This window comes from Clinocottus analis, unplaced genomic scaffold (assembly GCF_023055335.1).
Source record: "Clinocottus analis isolate CAN_PGR_092001 unplaced genomic scaffold, fCliAna1.0.p SCAF_14, whole genome shotgun sequence".
Classification (NCBI taxonomy): domain Eukaryota; kingdom Metazoa; phylum Chordata; class Actinopteri; order Perciformes; family Cottidae; genus Clinocottus; species Clinocottus analis.
In genome coordinates, this window is record NW_027175865.1 from 7897077 (window position 1) to 7919990 (window position 22914).

The following is a 22914-nucleotide window of genomic DNA, read 5'->3' on the forward strand; positions in this document are numbered from 1 at the left end:
TCTGGGTGCTGAACTAACTCCAGCCTTCCACACGGAGTGGTAGACTAATGAGGTGTAGGGAGCTGGTCCTGACTCAGTTTTGCTGCTTTCTCTCTTCAGTGTGCGTGGATGCGCAAGCGTAAGTTGTACAAGGTCTGCTGTACTCTACTGCCCTGCTAAGGATAATTTTAGAGCTAGGCTGCTAAGCTAACGATTGAATGGTTTTCCATTGGGCTTTTTCCTCTGCCATTCCCCACTTTACTGTTGTATTTATAGATTGTGTGTGTGTGTGTGTGTGTGTGTGTGTGTGTGTGTGTGTGTGTGTGTGTGTGTGTCTGTCTACTAACTATCCATGCTGCAAGGATGACATTTTCCTGTGCGGGCTTCTTCTGCTCGGTTTTTCCCCCTTGGCCTCTCATGTGACCCATATGCAGGGACCCTCACCAAGAGAAGGACACGAGAGAATGTCAGCCGAGCCCTTAAGGTTGTGTGTCAGTGGATGCACGTGTGTTAAAGCGCGTGCGTGAGTGCAAACGTCCTGCTTATGTCCTGTATCTCCCGCCAGCGTGTGTGTGTGTGTGTGTGTACACACGCTGTGTGTGATGAGACACTACGAGGACAACTGTGTTAGCCTGGTTAATCTTTTCAAAGGGACTCAAGTCTTTGATATCCTGTGAAACCCCAAATCCCCTTGAAGATCTTGATACACGTCTGTCTGGTGATCTGACCACCACAAACACGAGGCTTCATGTCTGCTACAAAAATGCCTCTGACAGGATCCCAAGCTATATTATGGAAATGTCCAATGCATCATTTCTTTTCAATTTGGTTGGACTTGTTTTTTTGAACTAATAATAGTACATTTAGCAGCATTTCTACCCTACAACCTTATCAGTAGTGATTCTTGGGATCTGTCCTATAGGTCAAACGTTCACGATGTTTATACACACACTCCCACTGCAGTGTTTGCTTTTCCTATCTGGTAAACAATACGCAAAAGGCTCCGATCATGACTCATTCTGACAGCTACATAAAAGCAGTTAAAACATGAAGGATTTGCAGCTTTAAAGTAAGCAACAACAAAAAAATAACTCTTGTTTCTTTCTGTATAGGAAATCACTATTTAAAGAGCCAGTTCAGCTTAAAATTCAAAACACATCTTTTTATTGAGAAGCTGCATGTTGGAACGATGGTTGAAAGAAAATAGCTTCTACATGAAACTGTTACTCAAGATAATCAACAGACCTGTTGTGAGCAGAGTCATCATTCCTGGAAAGAGAGACTGCCATAGAGCTTTTCAAATATTTATTTAGTTTTTGCCCTATGAACAGCACAGGCCGAGGGCCGAATAGTCAAATTATATTCGAGAAAAGGCACACGTTACTAGAGCCGATATCTCCAAAACTAGGCAACTCAAACCAAGATCTAGATGAATAAATAACCGCTCCTTTTAAGTCGGGATGTCAAAACACAAAGTGGAACAAGAGTTCAGCTTTCACAAAATGTGTTTTTGTTGCTCACTTTTTGTTGCTCACAGCGTCAAATCCTTCATGCTTTATCTGTTTTTATGTAGCTGTCAGAATCAGTTTTTCATCACTATGCATGATACTCATGTTCATTTGCATCCAAGTTTGAAATAGATGAGCCCCCCCCCACATACACACACACAGTAATGAACGGAGTAGCTGCTTTATCAGAGGAAATAATTGTGATGCAACGTGGGAGTAACCGGACAAGGAAGTACAAAAAAAAACAACAGGATTTCTGTCTTGTGTATGCACAGCATGCACATCATGTACGCTCCCCACCCACACTGTCTAGGGCCTATATTCTGTATTTATCTCACTGCTCATCTCTTTCGCCCGCGAACACACACACACACACACACACACACACCCTCGCACACGAGGGTCCTTGCCTATGCTCTCAGAATGGTGTTTATGTGTGGTCCAGGCTTGTAGTTGCACTGTTTATATCCATGGAGAAAGCCATTTGGGTGGTAGCCAGACAGTCTGCCTCTGGCTCTGTCTGCCTCTGGTAACCGAGAGGGTGTAGCGCTGCTGTCGGCCAGTCGGGGGCAGCACTGACAGGAGCAGTATGTGCTCAGTGTTGGCTCGCTCCAGGTTTTCCAAGTCAACCAAGGGTTTCATTCCAAATTGAGCTTCCCACTGTTTAACTAAACAGCACCATCCTTCTGGAATGATTACCGTCATCCATATAAACTACGTGTGAACTTTTAAGGGGTAGCGGTTGCCCCCTTACTTCAGTTTTTGTCTATCTTTAAAAATATTCGTCAATAAATATCAGGCATTGTTTGTTTTACGAGATACAAATAGATTAGGGTGTAAAGAATAACTGTCTGCACACACATGGAAACGACTCTCTTACGTTAGATTCATTTCAAGGAGTGTAATGTGTGTGTGTGTGCGTGTGTGTGTGTGTGTGTGTGTGCACGCGTGCGTGTGTTTCAGCCCCGTATATGTACACCGCTGCTGTGTTTACCCCGTTGCCCTCTGGGCCTTCTTCATGCCCGCCAGCCCCAGCGTGGTGCCTGTCTCTCAGGTTCAGAGAGTCCAGTTTCTCTGCTCTGCTTGCATAACCTCCAGCCTTGACCTCGTGAACCAAAGACCTCAGATTCCTAGTACACATATGAGACAAATGTGGACTTTTCACATCTGTTTTTTTTAAAGAAAGGGCGGCCAATGCTGGGAACTGTGCTTGGGACCGCTATCTTTGGAGCTAGATTGTTGGATTTGATTTTGTTTGATAGTATTTTCATTATCTTAGAATCGGGCTTAACTAGGAGCACATTTTCCCTCCTGGGAGCAGGATTTTAAGTCTGACAGCTACTCATGTGTCTCTCAAGTGCATTGTTGCTGTGACAACTGAATTTCCCTCAGGGTTACAGTACTTTTCTTTGTCTGATGTATGATTGCTATTTGATTAAAGCCTGGACATTGTGTAAGTGGAATTGTGACTGAGTTGTCAGTCCTGATGCAGAAGTCCAGAGCCACTGTTTGTGGGGTTAATGTTTTTGCTGACATCAAGTTGTGTCTGTTGGGGGAAGTAATCACCCAACTGACGGGGAAAAACTAACCTGTCTCGCGACGGTCTAAACCCAGCTCACGGTCCCCATTAGTGGGTGAACAATCCAACGCTTGGTGAATTCTGCTTCACAATGAGAGGAAGGCCTCTCTCCGTCTCTCATACTCTTTCTCTCTCTCTGATTCTCCACTACTGACTAATGAGCAGTTTGTCAGAGCTCAGCTGGAGAAGATAACTTTCCGCTCCGTGCCAGAGGAACTACAGTTCTCTCCCTTTCTGACCTTCCCTCTAAAAAAAAAAAAAAAAAAAAAACGGCGCTCGCACATCCTGTGCACACATGTGGCACTTTGTTCTAAGTCAGCACGTCCACATGTCCCTGTGGCAGCTAAAGCCTCCTGATTGACTATTTAAATTGTCCTCATTGTTTCAGTTCCAGTTAAGGGGACAAAAGAGGGGAGGCAGAGAATGGAGGGTTTGTAATTATGCCCCCCGCCCCCTCAAAACCCACCCAAGAGCCCCGTTAAAAATGACAATTCTAATAGAATCTTTCAGACCTAATTATGATTTGTCTGAGCACGGAATGAGGTGGATGAAAAGGTGTAATTTGGGGATTGGGCTCAAGCCCTGGTCTCGGAGAAGGACTGAGATATGTTTTTTAGGTGTGTGTGTGTGTGTGTGTATGGGCATTCCTGTGTGTTTTCAAGAGCTGAGCTGATAGAGTCAGTGTCTCCAGTAATGCAGTCTCTGCTGTCGTCGGCATGGCAGTGGACTGAAGTGGACTGCTGAATCGGTTTGGCAGACTGGCTCTGTGTGTTTGTCTTTCTTTGAGTTGCCCTCTTTTCCGTCTCTCCAAAATCCTCGACAGTATTATTATGGGGATCTTGAATATATTAGATTTGTGTTGTTACATCAGTTTCTGTCTGATGTCTGGTCCTTGTATTCTACAGCTCCTTCCTGCAGCCTTAAAAAAAACCCTCATATGTTCTTTCTCACTTTCATAGTCCCTCTTCCCGTTTTCAGTTTTACTCTATCTGTTGTCTTACCATAAAAATGAATGAAGGATTGCTTTTCTTCCCACATCCTGAAAGCTACCCTGTTAAACTGGTTCCCAGAAGTATTGTTAAGGTTCACACACGCACACTTCCTCTAATATATTTCAACGTGTTTATCTCCAGTTTCCCTGCTCTCCCAAACAAACACACACTCCTCCCTCCATTTCTACCCCTGGGCGCCCCTGTGGTCTGTTTGCCATTGGCCCTCTGACCCCTGTTCAGAGCAGTAAATTACAGCCATTTAGCTAATGAAGCAAGTCATTAGAAGCTGATTGGCTCGTGTGTGTGTGTGTGTGTGTGTGTGTGTGTGTGTGTGTGTGTGTGTGTGTGTGTGTGTGTGTGTGTGTGTGTGTGTCTGTGTGTGTGCCACTTCTGTGTGTTTGTTTGGTCTAAGGGAAGAGCGTTTGTTCTGTCGCCAAGACAAACAAGGTGTGCGTGTGTGTGGCTCTTTGTATCTGCTGGTTGTAGGTGTGCCGCAGTCACCAAACCTCTGTGCTGATCCTCTGGTTCAAATCCAGAAGATTGTACTTTGCTACAAAGTGGAATTACTGCTTGTGTTCAACCACTTAGAATTGTTTGCATCCCTCTTAGCCGTGTGCCAAGAAACCATAAACAGGCTCTGGCCAGGGGCCTGTCTGCAAGGAAACAGGGCTTGTGGGTTACTATGGATTATATGAAAGCTATATTTCATTGTTGCTGAACAGTTCCTATTGTGTTAAAGAGAGCAGGTAAAACTCCATTATTATCTGTTCAGAGAATCTGCTGCTATACAGATATTCTCCAGCTCTCTGAGGAGGTAATTAGAAACTGGCAGAGCTGCTGAGTGAAAAGTGTGATCCGAGGCACAAGCATATTTATTATTACCAGGCTCTGTTTTTTTGTGTGTGTGTTTTTTGTTTTGTTTTTAAAGCTCGATGCTGGAAGGAAATTCAAACGCTTTCAAAATAGATTGGTGTGACATGTGGTAACCACAGGACCGTCCAATAATAGTTGTCAGTGCACTTTAAAATACAAATTAATCTATTTTCAAAGATTCAAGAAAATTGGAATCATGCTTTTAATATGTTTATTGTTTTATGTTCAAATCATAAAAACGGAAAGTAATCTGTCAAATCAACATTATTTAAGAAGCAGCAGTTTGTTGGTCGTAAAACAACAGATTTTCTAGCTTTCATGCTCCATCGTTCCCTCAAGGACTTTTTATATTCTTTGTGTCACTCTGCAGTGTGGACTGTACCGATAAGCTTCAGTATCAAACGGTCCTCTGCCTGCATGGAGCTGGATAGCAGCGGGAGAGGGAACCAGTGTGACGATGACTTTAGGGGTTGGCCTCCAAAGATACGTCATTCCTGCAGCTCAGTTTCACTTTCAGTTCCCCAGAAAATATTCTAAAAATGAACGTACAAAAAAAAGATCAATTATTTAAGTCGGTCAGAACGTGTGTTGCTGCTGTCCTGTCCACAGCGGCACATTGCTTTGCTCCCAGGCCAGTACTCCGGTCTGTTTCTCTAAACTAATATCTACTTTAGCAATACACCGACTAATGATACGTACATAGTAAAACCTCACTTCAAATCATCCAAACTACCCCTTTGAGGCGTAACATGTCGTAACATGTCCTTGCCTTAGTCACAGTGTCATGTATGTATTGAGTGTATAGTCACACAAATGTTTCCAAGCGCAGCACTATTGTCCACTTACAGGGTAAATGTGTTTGTGTCATGTTGCACACATATTACTTACTAAACATGAATTAGTTCATTAATTTATGTATTCTCCCATTCTAAAAGCTATATCCAAATAAGGAGCTTGTAAAGTATTTATATCTTTATATTAAGATATATTCCTTGTGTATTAAGCCGCTTGCTGAAGTATTCAATGTGTAAAATCTAAGATAAGTGTTCTGCATCCTCCAAAACAATATTGCTAATTAAATAATTGGCTTGGCTAATTTCTTATTTCAAGTGCCCTCTATAGATTAATGCAGGCTTGTTAAAATCAGCCTGTTTTTCAGAGGCTTAACATTATTTTAATGGTCTTATAATCATGCTCTGCTTCCCATTAATGCCCTTTTAAAAACCATGGCCGCTATAAGGGCAATAAAAGCCACAGTAGTTCCTCATGAATGCAATTCATTTATAAAAGATTAATAAAATCAGGTATTTCCTGCTCATAAACGACTATATCACGATATATAACAAGGCTATGAGGATGTTTTTATAACCAAACATTCCAGTTAAATATTAGTCAATGTGCCTCTCTTTTCTTGTCAGACACACACGGGCACGCATATACACAGGCTTCTGTCATTGAGAACGCTCTGTTTCCTTCATGTATCGCTCAGCATTACATGGCTAACATAAAGAAGCAGCAGTGTTGTCCGTGCTGTATTTGTGAAGGAAAGAGGCCTCTTCTCTTCCTCTTCTTCACGCTGGCCTTGCAGAGCCAGCTCCTCTGGTGGACGCCCGTTCAGAAGCTCTCTGCGCAAACAAACGCTCTCACAAGCAAAGCAGCGTTCTCCTGGTCCTGTTTCATGTGTGGCAAAGATCAACCTATCGCCGTGAAGATCTTGACGTTGGTGCTGAAGTACACCGGGGCACACTATGCACGCCAGTCGCTACTGCTTCCGCTGCGCGAGCCTGCCGGAGTTCTTTATTCCTGCCTCTGTACGAGTGGAGCAGCTGTTTGCTCACTGATTTACGAGTGCAACATTATGAGATTTTATAACATAGCTTTAGGCTTTATGACCTTTTATGAGAGTGTGTGTCTACATTCAGCTAACTGATGAAACATTATAGGCTATCCACTGCCAAACACCATTTACCTCCTTCCAGCACGTGTTGAGCTAGATTTCTCAGAGAGGACTATGAAAGTGATCGAGGGTGACAGAAAATGGAAAGAGCGGGATTGCCGAGTTTCTTCTGCAAATAGGAGGCGAGATTGACAGTTATCATGTTTAGAAGAGTGAAAGCGGCACATTTGGGATTGGTTTAGCGGTGATTGTTTGGTTGTCTAAAGTAACTCTTTTACAGAGTTGGACGTTTGAGCACATGTTCAGTATATGTGTCTCTCTCAATAAAACTGTCAGCATCAAGAGTCTCTGTGGAAACAAGGCTGGTGCATGCTCCCAGTGCTTCGCTTCAGTTCTAGCCATCAGAAGATGTTGCTCTCATCGCCTCCTGCTCCTCCTGCACTGATTCTAGTTTTACAACAAGTTTTGCTAGAACCACCACAACCTTCTACTAATCTCTTGTCGTGGCATTTGCAAGACATTGCAACAAGAAACCGAAGCATTTACAGGAGAATCACCAGAAAGAAAAGCAAGTTCAGGAGGTAAATCCATAGATATGAGAATTAAGAAGTGATTTGGAGGATAATAGAGGTTGAGTTTAAGTCGGATGCAGTATAAATGCTGTTTAAGTCAAACTGTCATCGCTTTGCAAACCATTTGAACATTGGGCTGTGTGTGTCCTTATGTTTGTGCGTTTTAGTGTGTGTGCAAATGCAACAATGGAGCCGCGATGTGCGGAGCAGTTTACAAAGCTTCAATAGGCCACCAGCTGGGATAATGACAGATGCAAAAAAACAGCAGCACAATCACCGTTATTCACAAATGCTTTAGCAACTTCTATTTTTACATTAATATTTCACGCCTCACATATTGATGTTGATTCATCTGTAATTTCAGAGATTAGAATTTACATATGTGGATTGCTGGTGGTCTCAAAAAACATGTTGAGTGGGAAGCAGAATTACTGTAAAGCTGTGTTTTTCAGTGTCTCATATTTCAAATTGTAATTATTTCCCTTTTCTTTTCCTTGCTCTCCTCCTCCCCCAACCTACCTCTTTATTATTCATCTCCCTGTCTCTGTACCCGTTCTCCTCCTTTCCTACACTTCTCTGCACTCAGGTTCATCCGCCTTGCCCAGCAACATGGCCTACTTCGGAAGCTCCCAGGAGGAGGAGGACCTGGAGGACGATGAGGAGGAGGTGGAGGCGGAGGTGAGGAACGGAAGTGGGATCCACTCTCAAGGTGGAGGAAGCAATAGCCAGGTGTCGGCCTCCTCCTCTTGCCACTCAACACCCCGCAAGGGCAAGCTCCCCACCAGGCAGCCGCTCAACGGGCACGGTAAGGACCGGACTGGGGCTCGCAGATAAGCATGCATAGAGTTAACTCCCTGACGACATAATCAGAGCTTTGTGGGAAACTCATCCATGAAGATGAGCAGTTTTGTCAGTTTTGAGGTCCTGCCTTTGTTCACCATCTGAGGAGAAGAAGAATGAGATAACAGAACAAGAGAGAGAGAGATGGATGAAGAGGGAGAAGAGAGGAAAGGAAGAAGTAGATTGGATGATGGGGCACCAGCAGAATAACTAGAGAGAAGTGGAAAGATCCATCTTTGAAAGAAAAAAGTGAGTGATTGATAGAGAAATGCAACGAAGGAAGAGAACAGCTTTGGCCAAACAGGAGCACAGAATGAGTCATGGGACAGTGGACAGTCGTAGTGCTTATTTCTGTATGTGAACGTGATCAATTTCCCGAGTTTGCGCGCTTGTTTTTTCCTCTGCAGAGACAGGGTAAGTCACATGGGATAGCATAGCCGCACATCAACTCTTTCCACCCCAATTAACGCTTATCTTGCTAAGCCTTAACAAGGTGTTTATGCACGCACTGCAACAGCTGGACGGGGCCCTCGACACACATATACACATACACACACATACACACGTACACATGCACAGCATGCGTACACACCCCTTGGGGCACAGATAGACATTTGGTTGAATACACATACACACACTTGTGCAGAACCTTTAGGAAATTGCATGCGTGCAACTGAGCCTATAAGAAGAGTCTCAATCCCAAGATTGATGACGAAAAAAAAGTATGATACATCTTATCAAGGGATTTTTCAATTTAAAAAAAAAGAAGAATATTTTGGCTTGAGTCAAATCTTACTTCACAGGAAGCTTTCAATCATTAAGACAATCAGGTGTTTTAAACTCAATCATGGGTAAAAAATGGATAAGATGGAGACTTTCTCTGCTGTGGATAAGGTACAACATGTACTCATTTCATAGAATCCATAATATTGCTCCTCGAGGTTTCTTTTTTTACCAAGCAATAGAGAAACAATTTTAACCTGGAGGCCCTCCCTCCCTGGCCGACTTTAGAGACACACAATCCTTCCAGCCAGACGTTTCACCACAAAACAACGGCTAGATTTTTAAGGTTCCCTCCTTTTTCGTCTTCTCCGACTCTCCCTCCCGCCTTAGTCTGTAGAATCGCCGCAAGACAGGTTCAAAAGGTGAACGCTCTGCTCAGTCATCCTCTCAAGTGGAATGTGGAGGAGGAGAGAGACTAGCGGGATTAAAAGAGAAAGAGGGAGAGAGGTCCATGGATTTGCTTGAAATGAACTCTTGGAGAACTGCGCACTGCCTTTGCATAGTTCACTGGTGGAGTCTACCGCCCAAAACAAACCTACAGTTCTCTCTCATTCTGTCATGAACATCTGGAGCTGCAGCTTGAAACATAAACTGTACATATGCACAAATCTGTATGCGCCGCACGAACGAGGATAGTGAAACCTGTTTGAACACATCCAGGCTTGTTGTGTGCACGAGGACAGCTCGGTCTCCCTTCTTATCTTGGATACCAACACTGTTTGCAAAGCAGCTCGGTGCCTTCACTGTGATATGCTGAATAAATAGATAAGAGGGAAATAGGAAGATATACTCTGTAGGGAACAAGAGAGATGAGGGGTTAAGGACACAGAAACGGACGTTTACGCACATAAGTGTGTACACACAGTCAAGACCGGGTCATTGCTCAAGTGTTGAGACGGTATTTGTGCTGTGTTGGGTATCAGGCACGAAGAGGGACAACAAACACACACACACACACACCTCAGTACATTTTGCGGTTTTAAGATTGGTGTCAAACGTGACACTTTAATACGCAGCTTGGGCCACCTTCCAGCAGGAGCAGGGTTATATGGGCTCTTAGGGAGGAGGAGAGAGAGGCGGGGAGAACAGTCGAGGAAGAGGAGAAGTAGAATTGGGAAAGAAGAGAGAAACATTTTATTCTGGGAGGTGAAGAGAGACAGGAAAGGCCCTACATTGTAGGCCATTCATCAGCGTGCCGTCTCTCGGCTCCTCTCTCCCGCTCGGCCATGTTGACAGAGCTAAATTAAACAGCGTTTATTGGGCTTCATTTCTTGCTGAGCTCACGACTCAAGATGTCAGGATTTCTCTCCTTTTTCATGGAGCTGGGGCCCTTGAGAGACTCTCAGGCGCTCAGTTGTGGTTATGAGCGGATACACGCATACAGTATAGGACACGAACGCGGCATCTCCTGTCGACAGAAACGTGCGTCCATGTTCAGAAAAGTGCACACGCGTGGTCATGTTGTGCATTGCGTGTGTGCTGCGAATGCTCTGTGCGTTTGGGCCTCGGCCTCCTGTCGTTGCTTCCGCACAGCCTGCTGGTGGTAAGACGCCATGAAACTTTAAATCGAGCCTCCATAAAAGCTGAAGAGGGAGCCATTGAATGTGTTTGTTAATTAACTCGCTCCCGTTCGACCTGTTTAACATCATCACCGTTGGGTCTACGTCCATTTTGAACAGGTTCTTTGACATGTAGTATAAAGGCGTTCTCATGCACACCTTAAATCATGCATATTTTACTGATTGGGCACTCTAAGTTAGCCAAAACCCTGTCACTCCGATGTTTGTATGGGCTTTTCCACTTGGTCCTTGTGGTTTTGGTGCAAGGGGTCTATATTCCATTCTGCACTACAGGTGGGGTATTGAGACTTATGTCCACATGTTGGCGTTGGCATAGGTAGACGGTAGCCTGGAAAAACATAGTATATGTCTAATGGTATTCATGCCTTGCTACCTAATAGGATCTTTCCACAATAACCCGTTTTCCTTACAGTGGCTTCATTTTTATTTTATATATTTACTTTAAACTTGTGCACGTTAGGAATTAGGAACGAGGTTGCAGAGCTTGAAAAGTGCGTGTGTGTGTGCGTGTGTGTGTGTGTTTGTATATATCCTATAAATTCCTAAATCTCAACAGTGAATCATGCAAAGCACGGCAGACTACTACATTTAAGAAAAAACTCACATTTTTCAAAGTATATTACATACTGGGAGCAGAACAACTAAAACCAGTAAGCTTCATTAGTGACCCCTGGTCAAGAACCAGAGCAATGTTGTTGTCTCATTCAGCTCTATTAAAGATGGTGTCTGGAAAAACTCAAATTCCTTCTGCTAAATGTAATTTCAGCAACATTCTCATCTAATTTCAAGTATGTGAATAACCACTTCAAGCTAATAAGATATCTGTCCTTAATTGGGTTTGATTTCCTCCTCTCCCAGATTAATTAAGAATCATAAAAGAAACACACTTGACTGTTCTCGCTTTCCCCTGCAGTGTTCAACAGCCATGGTAAAGCAGGGACCAGGGAGAGTCCGAGGCCCAAGCCGGGAACTCCTGGCAGGGATGCGCCAGCGCCCCCACTGCCACCTCTACCGCCTCCGCCTCCGCCCCTGCTGAGGGAGCGCAGTGAGCGGGCGGAGGCGCGGGAGCACGTGAGGCAGCAGGCCCTGGCCAGCAGTAGAGGCTCAGCCAACGGGCTGCCACCGAGGAGAGCTGCCGAGGAGCTGCGCAAACAGGTACCGTGTGGCCAGGAGCACCCGGTGTGGGGATTTCACACCATAATATGGTAGATGTCGCATGGAAAGGAAGAAGACATGTCGAAAGCTTCCCAAAAGGAGACCTTTGAAAACATGACGGTAGCATACAGAGAACGTATTCTTTCAGAAGGGAGACGTCTATGGTAGATGAATGATTTGCGTTAGCTGTGGTATAACCTGAGTTTCCATTCCTGCATTAATTGGCTCGAGGTGCAGCACGCTTGTTTGGTCATTATGCCCACTCCTTGAAACACTCCCTCTCTAGACTCTTATTTTAATTTTCCTATCTGTCACATCCTCTTTGTGTCTCCTCTCAATGATTCAGCCTAACTACTCCTGTGCCATTCTTGTCCCCTTTCTCTACTTTGTTTTGGTGGCTAATTTCCTCCTTTGCCTCGTCTTCTCCGAGCTTCTTCCTTTTACGCTCCTCTCCTTCCCTCCACTCGCTTCCATCTATTGTGTCTGGGAGAGTAATGATTGTGTTTTGGCCTGCTGCGACTGCAGCTATATTTAGTAATGCTGGCGAGGGCCTGTGAAAGCCTGCCTCCCTCTCTGTGGCACTTAGCAGGTCTCAAGGAACCCCACAAAGTGAGAGAAGAGGAGGAGATGGGAGGATGGGGGGCTTTAGCCAGAACACTGGCATTCGTATGACCACATCGGCTAGCCGGGAGCAAACCGGCTGTCGAGGCGCCACATTTCATTCTGTCTTTTCTTTCTCCTAATCTATCTTGTCGTCTTTCCTATTTCCTTTTCCCTCCTGTTAAGTGTCAACCAACAATGGCTCTCAATGAGAGTGACTGCCTGCCAAGCTAAACTTCAGCCTCACTAACTCACTAGTCGCTCTTTCTCTCTTTTCTCTCTCTCTCTTTTTTCTTTTTCTCTCTCTCTTTCTGTGTCAAAGAGAAGGATCTTGCCCTTGACAACATGGCTCCAATCATTTGGAAGGATTAGTGTGTTTTTTTTCTTTATGCTCGCTTCAATTAGCATGAACAGTGTGTGTGTGTGTGTGTGTGTGTGTGTGTGTGTGCTCAAGACTCGCACACACTTATTCACATGACCCACTGCGAAAATACAGGCTAAGCCATATAAAAGGTTAAGTGATTATGTAGCCGTAAAAAGAACTCGGGGTTGTGTGTGTGTGTGTGTAAAACCGAAGGGTAGAGGCATTATCATAATTCAATTCAGTGATTCAGTTCTGCTTAATTTAATAGCGGCTTGTATCAACAAAATACATGCGCCATAACGGGACCTTTTTATAAAACAATATGATTCTATCCATTTTAATTCAATAACAAAAGCAGGGATGTCAGCAAAGCAGCTGCACCGATCAGCGAGCGCAGGTGGTGTGTGCAGAGCCAAACCATTAAGCCGACTCGGCACCATTTGAAAAGGACTCTGCACTTTCTTGTTTAGTTGTTTGTCCTCTGCCACCCTCAATTAACCTCCCTCCTAACGCGACAACATTTAAAAAATGACAATAGATAAGAAACGCATCAAGGAGAATGAAGGAGTTTCTCTTGATTCTCTCAGCCAGCCTCTTGTTCCAGCTACTACTGTATGGAGATCTTTCCCTGTTACTTTATAAAATGGGTTTTGCATTGTGTGTGTTATTAGTGCCACGCTGTACTGACCTTTCTCTAGCTGCTTAAAAGTCAACCTGCCCTGGGCCGCCTCGCATTGCTCCCTAATAAGACAGCAGAGGGGAAAGAAGGCTTAAGCCGGATTTATGCCTCGCCGTCGAGGTGTTCTGGCAGTCGCACCGTAAATGACTCCGGCATAGGAATTGATTTGTAGCTCAGCACAGGATTTAACCCGTTGATAGTCATCGCACCGCCGTGACACTTGATGGATGTGTTGCACGCCATCAAGCTGTGACATGCATTCATTATACTCCCAAAGTTATGGTGTTTACATTATTTCCTGCCCCTGGTGACGGAGAGCATCGCAGTGAGGAGGAGGTGCTTTGCGCCGGATTACAAACTAACATCGCTGAACATTTCCTCGACTTGCCGCGTGTTTCCACCTCACTTCAGCCGTCCCTCCGACACAAAATAGCCTGATGCGTCGTTACGTGTTTAATGAGGTGCCTGTCGCCTCCAGGGCTACCTCGGCTTGACCGAAGGAGCTTCTGCAACATCCTGACAAAGAGGGAGAAATCTGACTGTGACCACGTGCGATTCAAAATGTGCACAACGACTCCTGCATATCGCTTCCTTTGTCAGTCTGCAGGGCTTTGCAAGGGTTAAACTTTCTCCTGTCTTCCTCTATCGTATGGCTGTCTCTTTCTCTCTCTTGCTCTCTCTCTCCCCTTCTTCTCAGGGCCGGCTCCTGCAGATGTTGCCTGTTAAAAATCTTCCTGCCAGGCCTCAGCTGGGCTATAGCAACACATGATGTCATCTAGACCCACCTCCCTCACTCCCCACCCTCTCCTCCCCTTCCCCGCTCACATGCGACCAAAATCCACTCCAGTCTCCGGCTGCGCGCGCGTGTGTGTGTGTGTGTGTGTGTGTCTGTGTGTCTGTGTGTCTGTGTGTGTTCATTTGTTTTTCCTTTTGGCTTTATTGTCTTTCTTGTTCTGTCCAGCGTCTCTTTTCATTTCATTCTCTCTACCAGTGGCTATTGGCACGAGTGAGCTTCCATGTCCTTTTCCGTTGTATCTCTTGCTCTCAGTCTGGCTTTCTTTCCTCCCCCAGCGAAGTGTTTAAACTAGCTCCTGCCTCTTTGCTGTCCTTCGTTTTTCCTTTCTCTCATCATCAACCTCCTGCCATCCTTCTCTGCCACCAGACCGAATAATTAACGAGAGAAAAGTGATGGAGACTTGCCGAGCTCCCCTGAAGAGAGCCGGTCCACTGAGCCCTCCTGTGGCAGGGAGCAGCCATGACAGTGTGTCTCAGACTCAATGCTTTGTCAGCAAACTGTGGCTGAAGAAATCTAGTAGCTGTCTGGACAACTGCTTTTTTAGCAGTTAGGTTCTTTCTTAGCATCAATGTAACACTAAATGTGCTGTCACATTGAACTACGTATTAATTTGGCTAATGAAATATAACGGTTTGAACGTATTGATATTTGGTCGTGTCAGATTGAGAGATGAATATTTAGATAACACGTAAAATCACAACTGTTTTGCGTGGAATGCACATAATGCAACTCGAGACGCTTGCTGTGCAGCCTCGTCTGTCTTTCTGTCTCCATCTTCATCCCTTTCCTCTCCCCACTCCTCAACGCCCATTCTGTATTCCCTCTCTCCTTGTCACCCTGTGTTTTTCCATGGTGTGTGTGTGTGTGTGTGTGTATGTGTGTGTGTGTGTTGGAGGGGAATGATTGACGGAGGCAGGGTTAGGTTTCAGTCCCCCCTTATCTTTTAATGGCCTGGTCTTTGTGTCGGCCCCCCGCCACCTGAGACGAACACAATACAATACATGAGCACACACACACACACACACACACACTAACGCATATACATATACACACACAAGTGTGACATGAGAGCCCTTCAAAGGCAAACCTGTCAATGGGCCGGCTGTCACCTCCCTCCTGTGGCGCCCCGACTGTGATTGATAACTCCATCTCTCCGTCCCTCCTCCTTTCTTTTTTTCTGTGGTTCACTTCCAGCTGGTCTGGACAGAAAGGCACATGGATACGTGGATGGATGGCAGCGAAATATGATCATTAATTTTCTAAAGGCATCCGGGCTCTATGATAGCTGATGTACAAGTGTGTCTCTCCCAACTTGCCTAGTTTGAATATTAGAGAATATAAAACAGAAGGATATTTATCCTCTGACAATATATTATAGGTTTATACAACAGGATGATGTTGCCCCTTTAAACTACAGAAATAGGATCTCCAGCTTAACTTGTTCAGATATCGGCGGCTAAATATCTTTAATTTTACAAGATTTGTAAGTGGGCCATGAAAACACCATGGAAGAGAGGGGGGTGGATATTCTTGGAAAGGCATACATGGGAAATATAAGTGGAAGAAAGGAGCAGTGGGGAATGTAGTCATGGGGTGAGAGAGAGAGTCCTATACAGAATTAGATTCTACACAGTGGATTGTTACATGTGCTGATCCAGCTGTAAAGCTCTTTACACTGAGCGAGAGGGTGACCGTGTTTCTTTCCACAGCTGTAGCCAGTGAGCCAGACGCCACTGTACCAAGCCGCTGATCTACAGCTGGAGACCTCTAAGCCTTCACACACATTAATGTACACATACACAGGCTGTCTCTGTCTTTCTCTTATTCAAAAATTGAATTATAGCGTTAAAGGGGGAAAAAGGCTGTGTTCGTGTGCCCGGATGGGATTATATTCCATCCCAATGACCCCGCCTCCAACCTCATACTGTCCAGCCATCTGCTAGCTGAAACCATGGAGCCATACCATCTCTCCCTCATGTCCTTTAGTTTTGATCTACCCGTTCTAAAATGTTTGTCTCGGGATCTTTTGGTTTGCGTTTTTCAAAATTTCTGCCTTTTGTGTTAACAGCAGTTTGAACTAAAGTTTATTATAGAGTACTGGATATGTAAGTATTGTAATCAAGACAGTTGATCGGTTCTCAAATGAATAGTGTAGGTTTCCACAGATATGTTTGGCCCCTTCATTGTGGTGTGTGTGTGTGTGTGTGTGTGTGTGTGTGTGTGTGTGTGTGTGTGTGTGTGTGTGTGTGTGTGTGTGTGTGTGTGTGTGCGCCGTGCTTTCTGATTTATAGAATTGTATCTGTGTGTGGGTACATTTCAGAAAACATGTTACTATCTTTAATGCAATAGTATTTTAAACTTTGTTCAACATTCAGAGATGTTATCAAACAGGATTCTTTCAGCGACAATTCCTGTTTTCCAGAATATATCCGTGATTGATCCAATGAGCAAGGTTCTCATTGTCATTTATCTAACTTCCTCTCTCTCTCGCTCTTTCTCAGGTCTCTAAAGTGAACGGGCTGACGCGGGCGGGCTTGGCACAAGCTGTCAGTGGTACCAAGAAGAGCCGCGACTTCCGACTGCCGTCCAAAACTGTGAAGAAGTACACAGCCACCGTGTCCAAGGGCCACGTCACCTACACCAAAGCCAAACAGAGAGAACTGAGCAAGAAAACCAAACTCAGCAGCAGCAACAAACACAACAGCGCCGCCTCGGCAACATCGTCAGCGAACAATCACAATCAGCACAGCCAGCCAGCAGCCAGCAATGGGCTGGCTAACTCAGGAAAAGCAGCGGCGCTAGCCCACCACAGCAATGCAAAAACCCGCAAACAGGTGCTACTATCCAATGGGCTGCACAATGTGGCTGCCGTCGCCCGCCTCAACGGCAGGCTAAACGGGCAGCGGTACAACACCCTGGCCAAGGAGGACGGGCAGAGACAGTGCCAGCAAGGAGAGTGCCCAGGTCGAGAGGGACTGCGTTACTCGAAGCGGCGTCTGGAGGTGGTCCTCAATTCGGTGGGGACGGGGGTTGTCGAGCAAAAAGCCAAAACCACTGGCATTGAGGCCAAGAAGGCCAAGCTTCAACCCACACCTCTGGAGACGCGCAGCAGCAGCAAGAAGGCGGCCAATCAAGAGAGAGCTGCCTCACAAACCACCACCCCTACCACTCCAGTTTCTAACGGACACGAATCAGATGCACCCCCTTCTCCCAAACAAACTCCGCCTGTTACCCCACTTCCGCCTCCTACTCCTCCTCCTCAACAAACCCCGCCTCCTAATACACCAGCAGCCAATGCGGAGCCGGTGAACCAGCGACCCAAGCGGGCGTCGGCCGGCAAGCTGATGTTGATTCGACAAGCACAGCAGCAGCAGAGCAGGTCTCATGGTCGGAACTCCTCCTCTTCCTCCCCCTCATCAGGCCCGAATCACACACAGAACCCCAGTCGTGCCAACACTACCTCAGACCCCCAACAAACCTCTGTGTGTTCCTCCAACGCCTCCTCTCCGCTCGCTTCCGCCAACAACCCCGGGCAGCTCAAACCGGCAGCTTTTCGGCTTGCTGACCGAGACAAGGAGTGGGAGCGTGAGAAAGAGATGGCCCGCCAGAAGGAGCGCGAGCAAGAGAAGGAGTGGGAGCGCCAGCGGAGCAGGCCAGACGGGTGGGCGGCTCTGGGCGAGGCCCCCGTCTTCCGGCCGGTTCCGCGGGAGTTCCAGGACCCGCTGGTGTACTTGGATGCGGTGAGGGAACCGGCCGAGGTGGCCGGGATGTGTCGCGTGGTCCCGCCCCCAGACTGGAGGCCAGAGTGCAAGCTGAGCGAGGAGATGCGTTTTGTTACACAGGTGCAGAGGGTCCACATGCTGAGCCGGCGCTGGGGCCCCAACGTGCAGCGGCTGGCCTGCATTCGCAAGCACCTCAAATCTCAGGGCATTACCATGGATGAGCCGCCTGTCATTGGTAAGCGAGCCGTACAGCAGGAGACACGTATGTATATGTGAACGCTGCACAAGACAATTCAGTCTGCAAAAGTCATCCCTGAATTGATTGAATTAACTCAGCAATGAGCCACAGGTTTCTTCCTGCAGGCTGCCACAGAGGACCAGAGCCATCGATTTTTACGGGAGTGTATTAAACCCAGATACCCCGTTCCAAACTGAGGCCTCCTCTCAGCCCTGTCTACACTTTTGGCTGTTTCTCTTTTTACAGCTTGATGAATGTAGACAATAAGAAAAGGAAGAAACGAAATACAGTATATAAAAAGAAGATGAATATAAAGAAAGGGCATTTTACCGTCCCGGTATCCTGCACGTTTAAAGCAGTATGTTGTCACATGCGCTATGACAATAGCAGCCAGGGAGCAGGAAGCACAAAGGTCGCCGTTTCCATTGGTGTCAGTGGCATTTTCGCCTGATTATATCTTCCCGTTTATAGATGACAATAACAATGTGAAACAACTTGGCGAGGGGGCCTGTTAGGCCATAAAAGCTCCAGATTGTCTGGTCACCTTCCATTTCTCACAATGACATCAGCACTTTATGAGCCTTTAAACAGCCCAGTTAAGACAGAAACCTCTATGTGTGAGTTTTCTGTTCGCTATGCATATGTGGTTGTTGAATTTTATTAGTTTTGCGCTGGTTTCATGTCGGGCATGTGCTATGCAGTGTTTGTTGCTTTTATATACAGCTGTATTCATTTTAGCCCGGTTGGTACGCGGCTGCTCGCCAGAGAGACCTGGCAGCCTGTGAGCCACAGAGGAGTACAGCCAGGATACTCTGGTTCCAAATGATTTCCTTGACTGCGCCCAGCAGATCGGTTTTACATTAACAGAATTTGTGTCTCTGTTTGGCACAATGACGGTTCAAATCATTTTGAAAGGTGATAGGTCAATTGGCAGTTTAAAATAAAATGAACTGGGATGGATGAAAAGATATATTGTGCCACCAAAGAAGCAATTGCTCAAAGATGACAGTCTTGCTGATTTCATTTCTGTATTTTCAAAACTTTAAGGAAAAACTGGCAACTTGTTGTTTTTTTTTTTACCCACAATTGTTTCGCCTTTGTTACATTGTAATGTTACTACGAGACATATGGAGTCCTTCATCAACCTTCACAGATTGTATGACTCACCACTCACTGTTAGCTCACTCTTCATGTTTCCCCTCTGCTCCACGCAGGTGGCTGTGAAGTGGACCTGTCACGTTTTTTCCAGCTCATCAATGACATGGGCGGCATGCAGCAGGTGATGGACCTGAAGAAGTGGACCAAGCTAGCCGACCTCCTGCGCATCCCTAAGTCAGCGCAGGACCGGCTGGCCAAGCTGCAGGAGGCGTATCTCCAGTACATCCTCTCCTATGACTCGCTCAGCGCTGAGGAGCGCCTCAGACTGCAGGCCGAAGTGCTGCAGGAGAAAAAGAACCTGGAGTCGCGCCGGGGCCCTCTGGAGGGCCTCTCGGACTCCTCGGCGCCGAGTGCACTGGTGCTGCCACGCTACGAGCCCAAGAACGGGCTAGTAGGGGGAATAGTGGGAGGGGCTACAGGGAACCACCGCACCAATGGAGTGTATCATCGTCTGAAGGAGCTGGAGGCTCAGGTCAAAGCGGGCCGGCGCCGGCTCTTCGCTCAGGAAAAACAAGGCAAAGAGGACAGGCAGCATGGAGAGGAGCAGCAGCAGCAGCAGCAGCAGCAGCAGCAGCAGCAGCAGGAGGAGGACAGGGGCGTTCTCAGTGACCAGCACAAATGTATTAACAAGGTGAGCATCTAACTTTAGTTCAATTAGATGGCAGATTTTAGGCCACACGGTGTTCAAGAGCCAACTAGCATAGTTTGAATTCATCAGGTTTGTTTTGGTCCTTTTAATCTCTCAGATTGGATGATGATACCTGATGATGCACACCTTAACTCAAATCATAACCAATATAAACATTGTTTTGGTTTTATGTTGAATTCCAGTCTTCAAAGGCCTCATTGTTGCTCAGCCAGATGTCGGCATCGCACAACTATCTGAGTCCAGACTAATGTTCCCCATGAAGTGCAAGCGGCCTACGCTTTTCATATCATCACCACTTAAGTTTGAGCGTTTTGGTATCGCTGTGCCGGTTCTAAAGTAACAACATATGCCCCTATCTGCAGATCTTTTTTTTCACTGTCCTGCTGTTAGCTCTCATAGATTGTGTTTCAGAAAACAAACATTAGCACGTTGCACAGTTATGTGTAAATGTGTGATGTTGCTGCATTGTTAAGATTTTTTGTTGCGAGATCGATGGACCGTACCTTGCACCTCTTGGGGTTTTGCAAAACATTTCTGTGCAGCTGTGTGTGTGTGTGTGTGTGTGTGTGTGTGTGTCCGTGTGTACGTGTATGCACTCGCACACAAGATGTTTTACCACCTCCCCTGCCTGCTAGCAGCTGTGTTGATTCTGGCTGGCTGAAATGTAGGTCAGAGAGAAGGCAGCTCTCAAACCAGCCCTTCGCCTCACCCCCCTGCCCCGCCCCCTTCAAAGAACCCCGCCTTCCATAGCCCCCCCCCCTGGTTTCTCTCCTTCAGCCCATGCCCTTGCTCTTAGCTATTTATCCAAATCTCCTGTCTTTCTCTATCAAGCCCAGTCCTCTCATCGATCCCTCTGTCAAGCCCCTGCATCTCAAACACATCAGTGCAAAGAGAAGCAGTGCTTTATGTATGTGTGGGAATCCACATGTGCAGACACAAACACCACACTTGTTTATTCACAACAAAACTGTGCACTGTGTTTTCTTGATGCAATATTTACTTGCAAAGAGCTTGTGAGCACATTTGTTTGTCATTCCAAGGTATCTTGATAGTTTGAAACAGTCAATATTTCTGTAAAATACTGAAGATACTTTAGTCTGAAACGGCACAATGTACCCCAAATGTGTTGCTTCCCCCGTCCCGTTGGTAACTAAATCCCTCTATATGACCTCCCTCTGAAAAGCTGAGATACTGTCAACAGACTCGAGCAGCCTTCTGAATCGTAGATGCACAGTTTACTGCAGTGACATGTGAATGGCTCCATCCTGACAGGACAGGCTTGTCTAAATATGACCCATCACTTTTCTCCAGAGCTCAGATTCGTACGCATTTTCGTCACAAGTGGCCCCCAACAGGAGGTTATATTTCACTTTTCTATCAAGAGAACAAAGTGCATGTCAAGGGTATAATTAACTCCAATTACACCCGGAAAGGCCGGGATAAGTGCTGCTTCTGACTCGCCTGAAGAAAGTGTTGCTTACTGGGTCACGACTGTACTTCATTTAACTGCATTATTTTACAACCCTGCAGCTTTTGTAAAAATAGAAATTGTAATGAGGTCAGTTAGATTTCTTTTTTCTTTTTTTTCTTTTTTTTTTTAAACATCTGGATACCTAGGGAGAAAATAAATATAAATTGTCATTGAGGATGAGGAATCTGCAAGGTCATCTTTCAGCAGATTCCGTCTGTATCAAAGCCGTGAGCCGGCAGATTTACGGTCATCATCAAAGCGTCTCCGTAGCAGGAATGTCCATGGGAGAGATGGTCGAAACCATGGGAATATATCGGTGGCTTGTAGAGGTGGAGCCCTATAGAGACGCATACAGCACATTCACATGTACAGTTCTGTGCATGTACATTATTTGATCATAATGCTTTCGCTCAGATTATTTTGTACTCGTTCACACATGCAGCGAAACTTGTGGTTCATTGATGCGCAGCAATGTTTTCTTTACTCATAATGTATTCATTCTCCACTCCCAATAGTTTTTTTTAGCATGACAGAAGACCATAAATATGTGGAATAAAGTCTGGAGGGTTTTTTCCACTCTTCTCCTCAGATTCCTGTTTTATGCTGTGACTCATAATGTTTCATGTCTGTCTGTTGCAGGGGAAATCGGTGTCTTTGACTAACTTCTTCAGGATAGCCCGGAACACCATGACCATGTGCTTTAACAAGGAACCAGGGGCTGCTGAGGTTGAGGTGAGCGAGCTCACGTCTCGTCCTGAATGTAAACGTCCATCGTCTAAAACAGACAATCCACAGGACTCGCTGTCGAGTGTTTTACTGGAACAATGTTCTTCAAGTAAATGGTTCCAATAAAGACTGCTGACGGAGCGTTCTGTGGATTATCTACATGGCTAAATAAAGGCTACAAAAGGATCTTCATTATTAAGTCATCAATTGGTTGATTAGTCGGCTCCCAGGGCTCACGGTGAAGTCATCATAGACTTGTTTTGTCTGACCAGCTGTCCAAAGTCCCCAAAGGACTTTATTCGAGGAAAATCCTCTAATAATCACATTTAGGAGGTGGAACAACTTCAAGAACGACTGTACTATGTGTGTGTGTATGTATGCATGTGTGTATGCATGTGTGCATGTATATATATATATATATATATATATATATATATATATATATATATATATATATATATATATATATATACATTGAAACTCCTAAAATACTCCTAAACTCCTAAAAACTCCTAAAATATCATATCATATACATATGATATGATATTTTAGGAGTTTCAATGCGGGAGTGCTTGAATTTATTAGACTCTGGTGCCCAGAGGTCACTGTGACCTCACAAAACACATTTCTGGCCATAACTCAAGAATTTATATTATGTCATGACAATTTTACAAAAATATCTAAAAGGATAACATCATTAAATGATGGATATAAACCACAACATGACTGTTTTTTGGATTTATTCAAATACCA

General features: G+C 45.5%; 1 protein-coding gene across 3 annotated transcripts in view; it reads left to right on the top strand.

Moving 5' to 3' along the window:
• jarid2b (jumonji and AT-rich interaction domain containing 2b) overlaps window positions 1–22914 on the top strand; it is a 100734-nt gene that overhangs the window by 71579 nt on the left and 6241 nt on the right. For all 3 annotated transcript variants that reach the window (XM_068575726.1, XM_068575727.1, XM_068575728.1), the window contains 5 exons: window positions 7987–8205; window positions 11517–11758; window positions 16699–18154; window positions 19372–19946; window positions 22075–22167. In XM_068575726.1, the coding sequence (XP_068431827.1) occupies window positions 7987–8205; window positions 11517–11758; window positions 16699–18154; window positions 19372–19946; window positions 22075–22167 (2585 nt within the window). The remainder of the gene's footprint in view (window positions 1–7986; window positions 8206–11516; window positions 11759–16698; window positions 18155–19371; window positions 19947–22074; window positions 22168–22914) is intronic.